At 36.4% G+C, this 10308-nt stretch overlaps 1 protein-coding gene across 1 annotated transcript in view; it reads right to left on the bottom strand.

Annotated features, from left to right (window-relative positions):
* The window catches only part of SEC24B (SEC24 homolog B, COPII coat complex component), a 147520-nt gene that overhangs the window by 11567 nt on the left and 125645 nt on the right, over positions 1-10308 (bottom strand). Inside the window, exons 18-21 of the mRNA XM_019521821.1 lie at positions 8131-8306; positions 5392-5529; positions 1941-2045; positions 613-705 (exon numbers count right to left, since the gene is read on the bottom strand). Coding sequence (XP_019377366.1) covers positions 613-705; positions 1941-2045; positions 5392-5529; positions 8131-8306 — 512 coding nt within the window. The remainder of the gene's footprint in view (positions 1-612; positions 706-1940; positions 2046-5391; positions 5530-8130; positions 8307-10308) is intronic.

The following is a 10308-nucleotide window of genomic DNA, read 5'->3' as shown; positions in this document are numbered from 1 at the left end:
GAGGGGGATGCCTCGAGTCCAAAAATGTTGAAAACCACTGCTATAGCTTATGTAGCTTGTGGAACAATTAATATGGGATCAAAAACAAGTCTTTGACTGCATGTTTAAAATTAGTTTTGTTACCACCTTTGTAGTAAATGGATGGAATGAGCTATATTTAAAACAAATCCACATTTCTATAGTGATTAGTCCTTCCTTATGTAATTAATCCTTTCCTTTTGCATTAAAAAAAAACCTTGCCCTTGTATTATGTCTCCCCCTTGATTAAAACTCTATTGGCACATTTTGGTTCTCTCTGAAAACAGTAATTAAATTAAACATGTTTAGCCTCTTGCTAAAGTTCCCTCTACATATTCTTTAATATTTTGGAAAAAATTCCACAGCTATCGTGTTGCCTTCTGCTGAAGTATCACTACATCTGATTCGAACAACCATAGGCAGAGATTTTCACTATGTTTGGCAGACTTGAAACCACTCATAATTCTCCTACCATGCACATAAATTCTACCATGAAATAAATTCAAATCAGCTTCTCAACCTAACAGAGTCAAGAGAAATGCTGATTACTTATAAATATACATATGATATGATCCAAAACATTCAAATGCTTACCAATTTCTGGGGTATGGCTGCATAGTTTGGGTACCCAAGTACATCTTTTATGAAGTTATTATCACAACTTTTCCCAATCCATATGTAAAAAATCTGCAAGAGATTAGAATTAGTCTCAGTAAGTCTTGCATATCTTTTAGAGGAAAATACAACCTGAATCCAGAGAATTCATGTTTTGTTTTGTAATGTAGGTTTAAATGGAAATGGAAAAAATATTTCAAGAACTTTGGTCTGGGATATACAGTATTTAGTAGATTATCTCCTGAATTTTTTTTCCAAATATCCTAAATATTGAAATTATGATATAGAATTTGATAATTCATTCAAGGAACTATTATTATCAGAACATATTTCTAATTCAAAATCAACTGATGCACAAATTCATTAACAATTTCAAAGCACATTCTTCTACAGCCAAGTCTATATATTTCGCTTTGTCAGTAAACTGGCACCATCTACAGGAAGATCATTTAATAGCATCAGAAAACTACAGGAAGTATGAACACTGCAGTAAATTGTATGCAGGTGGATGTTACTGTACCGTAAGCGCAGTTACAAGGGCTTATAAGTACAACAGCTGCTCTACAATAATTTCTAAACTGGCTACTCATAGTGGGCTATAACAGTCTCACTGCAGCTTACTGCAAACTAACTTCCCTGTTTAGATAAGCCCTAATGTTCTGAAAATGTGACTAAGGTCAATAATTTTTATGACATTTATAGACAAATCACTTTTCACACTGAATCCTTTATATCCACAAGTTCAGAGTACTTCATTTCCAAATTACACTAACAATTTGTGGGAGAAAATATTATGGCGCTTTCCACAGATATCTGGATCATTTTCTTCAATTGTCATAACATAACTTTCCCCACAGACAAACATAGTTCATATAAGCCACAATTCACATAATTTTTTTGCAGAAATCTAGTTGGTCTAATAAAAGACATCACCTCTACCACAAGTTCTGATAGAATTCATAAAAGTATTTAAGTACGTCAACTTTGATGAGAATCAAACATGGGAGTAAATGTTTTGCTAGAGCAGACTTCAGCATGTCCTGTTAAACCAGCACTTTCAAAGAAAAACTCAGTGGAAAAAGGAAGCTTTAAGCACTGTCATTAGGGTCTATAACAACATGAAAACATTAGTATTCTGTGCTAGATTCAGAATTTTCTTTTACTAGGAGCAAAGTGTCTCAACTGGGACAGGAATTAAGAGCCATTGTGTTGCTTTGCTATAGTACTTGTGTAGTATGTTGGTTATTATTAAAAGTTAATCTCATTTGTCATTGTCTAAATAAAAATGAATCAAACTAGTAGCTTACTGAGCCACAGTCCATGAGAAAAACTCCTTCTCTTGTCAGCTTCTCTGCAGATAACTTCTGAAGAGGAGGTTGAGGAACAACCCTGTCGTTAACGTGAATTGCACCCTGTAAAAAATAGTTACAATAGTGCCCATTACATAAAGCAGGACGTACGATTAACTAACTTTAAGCTTAAATCATTATTTGACAAATTAGGTAGTTTAGTCTAAGTGTTGTTCTCCAGTTATATTTTATATAGATTCTTATCTAACAAAATCCCACCTCTACCCTTCACATAAATCTTACATCTTTCCAGAATGAGAATTTTTTAGTTTAGAGACGTGATCTATTTTACTATATAAACTAAGGGATGATAATTTAACTAAGCACATTATGTATACTATCTCTCTATGCATACTGTGTGAACTAAATACTAATATGTATATTACATTGGACAGATTTTCATCTATACCCAAAAATATAAATGAAAAAACCTGACCTATAAATGAAATACCCAAAAATATATAATGAAAAAGTTACAAATGGCAATATCAAAGACTCCCCAGACTGCTCCTGTAAACTAGAAGGCTGAAGGAAATTGTGGTGGTAGAAAGCACCTGGTGGTCAGATCCTGCTTGGAGTCATTTGTGTCAGCTAAAACAATTCCGTCTTTGACGCACTGCTCTGAAATACACTGAATGACCAAACAGTCTCTTTTTCCACTCCCTGCCTGTACCTGAGAAAGCAGAACAGAACTGCCAGACTCTACAGAAGCTGGGTTACACTACCCTGTCAATTTATCTGAGCCCAGTGTTATAAAGGCAGGCTGAAGATCTATTATTAAGGACCTGTGGATCATTCTGCTAAGAATATGAATATGAAAATAATTACATAAGTCATAGTATATCCTCTGGGATGGATTATGATCTCATCTAAAAAAATGCAGCACTACCTTAAAGACATTGTGAAAATGAAAACTGTAAGAGTGTCTTGGCGAAGAACTAGGAGCTGTACCCAATTGCAATGAACATCAAGAGAAGGGGTCTGTATTTTAACGGTCAGTAAAAATTTAAAATCCACTGCAAGAAATATGGCTTTAAGCAATATTGAGCTATGCAATTCATAGCTCTATGCAAGTTAAGACAGTAAGAGAAATTAAATCTGACATCTTAGGTCCACATTGTTTTTAGGTATGAATATATCAATGAATGACACAATGATCCTGGTGTTCAGAGAGATCACCTGGAAACAATCCCAGGATTTTGCTTTCTTGACAGAAGTAAAAGAGACTAGCCTTTTCCTTTTCTTGTTTGTCTACTAAAGAAATACAAAAACAGACTGGAGATGACTACCTCATGGCACAGGTAAACCAAGAGTGAGGGTGGGAAGGGAGTACAAAGATTATTAAGAATTTAACTTAAAAAGAAAAAAGGGTACATTTTGAAAAAAGACCAGAAAAAAATAAGAGGTCAGAAATTCTTAAAGGGCTTCAACTATTATTTTAGGTCTTGAATCACAGAGTTCTCCATCTAAAGCCAATAGCAGTTGAGAAGCACTATGAAGTAGAAAGCAAACTGCCTTTTCTATCCTTGGTGCAGAGCAGAAAGGAGTGGAGTTAAGTGTGCCCTAGAGATATTACTGAGGCAAAAACTCTCCTCTCAAGGACAAGTGGCATTATCCTTGTTCACCCACAGTGAGGATGTGCATATGGACAATCCCTCAAAGGAGAACTGCTTTGATTGCATGCTCTTCTCAGATATTTTTTTAAGTCTGCAAGGCTTTTTATTTAAAACAAACAAACCAACAAACAAACAAGGATAAAACAATGAGGGCTCAAGAGCCAGTACAGGGCAAAAATTTCAAATGGGAGAAAAACCTCCAGGCTGGCCAGAGCTACTCACACTATGCAAAATAAAGTACTTAAATTAACTTCACTAAGCCAATAAAAATAAAATTTAAAAAATGAACTTCTAGCAAGAGATAACTGAATTAAAATCCCTTGGAACTAGCAACATTGTATTTACTGGTTAGATTTTTTTCAATGCATTTTCCTTTAGCATTAACGCCCAAGCATGAAACAAAGCAACTTTAGCTTTTCATGTGTCAGTAGGAAGAAAAAAAAAAAAAAGATTGACATGCCAAAAACAACCAGTTGTTTCAATCGTTCTTGTTGGCACTAGCTTCAACAATTAACTGATACTGCAAAAGAAGACATATTTAGCTTCCAGCTTACTATTTTTCAACCTGAAGAAACAGTAGCCTGCAAGTTAATTCTGTAGCTGAACAATTCAGATTTAAGGAACGGAAGCAAAAATCAATGATACATAATTATATTTAAGACAGCTAGTGGGAAATTAGCAAACAAAACTCTACTAAGCTAAAAGTTGTATCTGTCATACATATGAACAACTAGCTCTACTGAATGCTTCAATTGTTAAAACATGTTGAAGGCCCCCCCCTTACAAAACGGAGACTTAGTTTTGCAAACAGGATTAAATCTGACCCTGATTAAAGTGTCCTTCTTAGTAAGTAAAACCCTCTGACTGCCAATCACAATAGCTGATATATATTTTTAAATAGGTTGCTAAAATCCTTTTTAGACAAAAAGCTTTAAAACCCCCCCACCCCTTCCAATCTGCCCAATCACTAGACTGTCTATGGTAAAATACACAAATACTGTATTCTCTCTCACATTAAACATTTAAGTATCTACCTCTGCATTAAGAGAGACTGATAACTTGGGCTGCTTGCAGGTGGTTTAAAAAAACCCAAACAAACCAAATGGCTCTTTACTTTAAACTCTGTGTGCTCTTGCACCAAGCCCAGCACAGGCAGCGCGTCAGTTGGACCTGGCTCACTCAACATCTGTATAGACTGGGTGCTTTAGTGGGACTTTTTTGGAGCTTTTATCTAATAGCTGATTGAATCAGCTTTTGATAAAAGTGTCAAAAAGCCCTACTGAAGCGCCTGATCTATACAGATGCTGCAGAGCCAAGTCAAATAAAACACTGCTTCTTCCAGTCAAGCACGTTTTGTTTGTTCTTTTTTTTTTAAGGTCTGCAAGCAACCTTTACTCATTCTCCACAGCCAAACTACAACTCAATCATAGCTTGCTGATTCATTATCTTCACACGATTTTAAACTTTACCTTTAGAAACCAGATATGCATTATCTTTTTAGCTTTCCATAAATTGGCAACAGATGACAGAATAACAGTCACTGAAACACCATTCTTAAGAAACTGTGCAGAAAGACCTTGTGCACTCATTACCCATCCTGTATTTCTGGCAAACCTTGTAAGCATACTTACCTTTAGAGGTTATTCCTGATTTTTATAGTTTACCATGTCAAAAATGGTACAAATAAAACACTTAAATTACAATCAAAATGTGTAAGAAACTGTTACCATAGGTTCAGTAGATTCTGCAATATGTTTCAGTTGTATTCTATATAAAACAGTTCTATGTTATACCTCATCTGTCAATCTGTCTATCCTGTACAAGTTGGGATGTATCATCTTCATCAGATGAATAAGAGGCTGACTCTTCATCTGGCACATGGCATATACACGGTCATCCAAGCGTGTGCTAGTGCCAGTTCTAAAAGCTTTCTGTAAAAAAAAGTATCAAATTCAGTTTAAGACCCTTTTTATATGTTTCATAAGGAATTTTAATATATCACGGCAAAACATTCATTGCAAAGAACTCAAATCCAGAGTTGACAAAAACACAGTTATTTTTGAGGAAAAACATTCACTTTATGCTAATTATAAAATCAAGTTAAATCTGAATGCCAAATTTGAGGCACTTTAAATAGAATTTATCCTCCTGCTGTTCTGAGAAGTATTAGGGGAAGAATCAAGAGCACGATGGTTTCTCCCATTTATCATAGATATTGCCACTTTCAGCATTTTTCTTCTATCTTTATACTTAATTCCTATAACAGGTTATGAAACTTATTGCCAGCAGATATCATTGAGGTAAAGAGTTTAAGAGGCTTCAGAATGAATTAAAAAACTCATCCATTATTATATCCAAATTTAGGGCAAATAGGATTAAAAATAATCAAGAACTGTGCAAAATACAGAGCAGCACAGACAGTCCTTATATTTCACAGCACAAAAACAAGCTTTCACAAATGTGGGCCAGAAAGAATCTTTTCTGGTGGACAAATTATTCCATAACTGCCTTCTGCAGGTTTCCTTGCACTTTCTTTTGTAGCCCTTGGTAAGCACTGCTGGAGCTATTCATCATTGTATAACTAATGGACTCCTCACTGAATCAGGGACCTGAAATGGGGTGCATCTCCTATCAGAGGTGAGCTCCTCACCCATACAGGTTGGTCTGCTTCCAAGACTAGAATTTCCTGCAACTGAAAACCCTCGCAACGAACAGGATGGATCACCATTTTAGACATAACAGATTAGCCTTATTGTTGCAGTGCAGACCTTTGTTTCCCCAGGGACAAGCAGCAGCAGCACTACTACACTGCAGTGTGGGCGGGTTATGCTGGTTCTACTTGTCCCCAGGGAATGCCCATGCCATGCATGATTTGGTGCGCAGCAGGTTACCCCAGGTGGGGTAGGGGAGAATGAGGCCAGCAACTGTGGTTAGTTCCAGCAGCCTTATCCGGGGGCCTTGGGGAGTTGCAGCTACTGTGTACAAGCTAGGAGCCTGGCCAGCAGCCGCAGCGTGGCTCTGGCTGGCCCAGCTCTGGTTTTGGGCAGTGCGCACTGCCACCATGTGTACCACCCCGCTTTGTTTTTGGTGTGGGTTTTTTTGACCCTGGAGTCTCCAAAGGTAACCCCCCTTCCCCACTCCCCCCCACAAGGTAGCAGTACAGTGAACACCTGCACATCCATGCTCGTCTGGACATGGCCATCCAGATGTAGCAAGATAATTTCTATATTGAAAATTCAGAAGTCTGTGCAGTAATATCGTTTTAAAATGCCTAGAATCTCTTCTGCTTGCATAAAGTATTCTAAGAACTTGATTTCTCTGGTCTGCCATGTTTCAGTACCATTTCCAGTCTCCTTTCTGTATCCCTTACACTTTTTAATATGCAAAAATTTGTTAGTATCTGGTTTCATAGTTTCATAAATGTTAGGGGCTGGAAGGGACCTTACAGGTCATCAGGACCTGCCCCCCTGCAGTTGGACAGGAAAGACTGCTGGGATCAGGTTATTCCTTCACTTGCTGTTAAGGGACTTTTAAATCAATGTTATCTATTCACCCCTCCTATGGACCCTCTGCAGAACAAAAAGATAGCTTTGCTGCTATTTTCCTTGTTTGCTGAGCCTTCCAGGGTACCTTGAATCAGACAATCCTAACAGAGATAAATACAAGTGATCCTTGGGGTGGAAAAAAAAATAATTTTCACTTTATTTGTGAATTCTGGAGACTTACCTTTTAATTTGGAAAACATTATATAGAACACTACAGGAGATAAGAACTCACAGAAAATACTTTCTACACCTAACCATAACATTGATTCTAATTTTGTTTTTAAAATTTAAAAAATTCAAATTAAAAATTGAAAGAGCCTGCAAACTATTACACATTAATTTGAAGTGAAATAGTAAACCACCTACTTTTAGCTTTAATTACCAGTTTCATTTAATACTGTATAAGAATAACATCTGCTGGTACACATTTCACTTCACTGATCATTCATGTATGTGTCAGATATGTTGAGAGTATTTAATTGATGTGTTTTCCTTCATCATGGAAATTGAGCAAGTAGAAAAAGTGGCTTCTAGCAATAATTTCAAGGAAAGGCGTCAATTCCAAATTTTGGAAGTGTTAATATTCACAATACCGATATTTTACATTTTGTTTCAAAATAGAAAAATGACATAGAATACTGAATTTCAAAAACAGAAATTCAAATGTGCTTAAAGTTTTGGTTACGGACTGATCAGATAACATCAGTTAAATCTTTCATGCTGTTGAGCTTATTTTTTTAATCAAACTATTGCCACCCGAAGAAGAGATAGTTCCACTTTTCTAATAATGTAACAAAGGAGCTACCGTAAAAAGGGGGAAGATGACAGACTCTAGATCCTAATGTTTACACCAATGACTCATTGGTTTAGATCTCACAGCACGCTGGTTGAGAATCACTGGGTTAGACTGTCTGTTGGAAGACTTGGTTAAAATCAAACAACTTTGTATCTGATCTAAAAAATGAATGCCATTAGATTATAAAATACCTGTTTAAGGAGAGCCAAAACATACAAAGGAAACAGCTTGAGAGAGTTTGGTGCTATCAGAGTAGACTGTTGTAAGTTTGAGACTGTTGACATATATGCAGACAATGAATCTACCACAGCATTCACTAAGGCATCTCTTGCATCCGACAGACTTGATGAAACTGACCGATCCACAGCTGTAGAATTTAAGCAGCAACAAACAGGACATGCAGGTTTACTGACTGTATTTTAATATGAGAGTTGTAAAAAGTATTAGAAGTCAGTTACTTTGTTATAGAATTTTTAAGAATTTTAAATAGCTGGTGAATTTCTATTAGAAGCGAATACATGAGTTTTCTCTAGGAGGGAAAAAACAAATCTGCTTATGATGTAGAAAGAAAAACAGGCCAATGCAGTGACTTTTTCTCTGTTCCCAAGCTCCTGGAAATCTATGATAGTGGGGGAGTAAGAGAGAGAGTAAATGTACTGTTCTTTAAGTGCCAGATTGACATGCTGGCAAGAAAAGAAATATTGAATCAGAAGCAGTCATTAGAAAGAAGACCTACTCAGGAGGCTGAAATGAAAAATGAAGAGGCCTGTCAAACAAAAATACCAAATGGAATGCCAACTGGTTTTTAATAAACTGCCTATTAAATTGAATACTTTGGAAAATTGCCACTGTATGTCTTGTTCTTCTTCAGTCATTTCTAGTGTCAACTTCAGCAGAAGCTTTCCCCTTATTTCTCTAGTGTGGCCAAAGCTTCTTTGAATAACTGACCTGTTTAAAAAGTCTCCTGTTTGAAAAGATTGCCTGCCTGCCAAATACTGAAAATAAACTAGCTATTATGAGTGTCATTCTTTATTCAGAAAGATTTTATAATTCCAAAATCTCATTATACAGTAAGATTACAATTGGAGGAAGACAACCCTCAGGAAGACTCCATGTTTTGCTAATATTTTCTACAAATAAAAGATTCAATCAGTTTCTCTCCCTTCCTTTCTCCCCTTTTAAATGAAACAAGGCACAGCCTCTAAGAAGTTAAGTAATGCTGCTTGCGAAGTACAGCTCCTGCCAAACCTATCAATTAATGCCAGATTTCCAAAATGGACAACCAGTAAACTGATCTTCTCCAGACAAATTTATTCTGCAATTCCAGTTTAAATAATTATAAAATTAAATAAACAGTATATCACAGACTCAAAGCACACATTAAGATTTGAATATATTCATAAAATGTCTATATTCTGAGACACATAACTGCACTAAATATATGCTAATATAGATATACTATATATATAGATCTGTTTCTCTAACACAGCTGCAGCTAGTGCAAATTGAGCTTCTTCCTTCATTGCTATTCCAGGACTAGAAATATCTTTTGGTTGTAGGAAGCCATCTGCTGGGTGAATGTAAATTTAGCATCTATAAACTAAATGTTATTAGTTTCGCCTAATAAAATTTGTTTAGTAGACCACTAAGTTAAAACACAGCACACACTAAAGGGCTAAGCACTTATTTCCTTCTGGAGACAGTGCTGTGCTCCAGTGACAATGATGAATGCCAAGCTGCTGGCAATCTATGCAGGCAGCAAGTTGGGGTGTCAGAGAGATTCTTCAGTTGACAGTAATTTTGTAGGTTTTGTCCTGTGACTTGGTAGCTTGAGCTGCCATCCTTTTTCATCTAAAGTCAGGACTTCATGTCTTTCCTTAAACCATACATGGAAACTACTAACCAGTGGTTCTCAACCTTTTTAGACTAGAAACACCCTTGGATAGACTTGAGGCAACACTGGGAAAATGAGCCTGACGAAGGGTGTTTGTGCCCAAAAGCTTGCTAAGAAGAATTTTTCCTATTTGAGTTGGTCTAATAAAAGACATTGGATTTACCCAAAGAATCTTGTCTGCCTATGTCCTTAGACCAACACGGCTACAACCTACATCCATTAATTTTTAGTTTTCCCTCTTTTTACATACAGAAAAACAACAGAGCAGTTCTTCTGTTGCAATGAGCTCAGAAGTCCCTAGTTGTGGTCTTTCTATCTTGTGAATCGCGACTATTAGTTTAACAGTGCTAACAGTGTGCGACAACCTGTGGCACCCTTAAAAGGATCTCAAGTCACCCTGGTTGAGAATCACTGTACTAAACTCCCACACAAACCCTTTTTTGTTTTAAATTGATTATTTATGAATGCTGGGCTG

This window comes from Gavialis gangeticus, unplaced genomic scaffold, assembly GCF_001723915.1.
Source record: "Gavialis gangeticus isolate Ggan-Ray unplaced genomic scaffold, GavGan_comp1, whole genome shotgun sequence".
In the NCBI taxonomy this organism is placed as follows: Eukaryota; Metazoa; Chordata; order Crocodylia; family Gavialidae; genus Gavialis; species Gavialis gangeticus.
The sequence above is the reverse complement of the archived record's forward strand: the minus strand, read 5'-3'. Positions and strand labels throughout refer to the sequence as shown.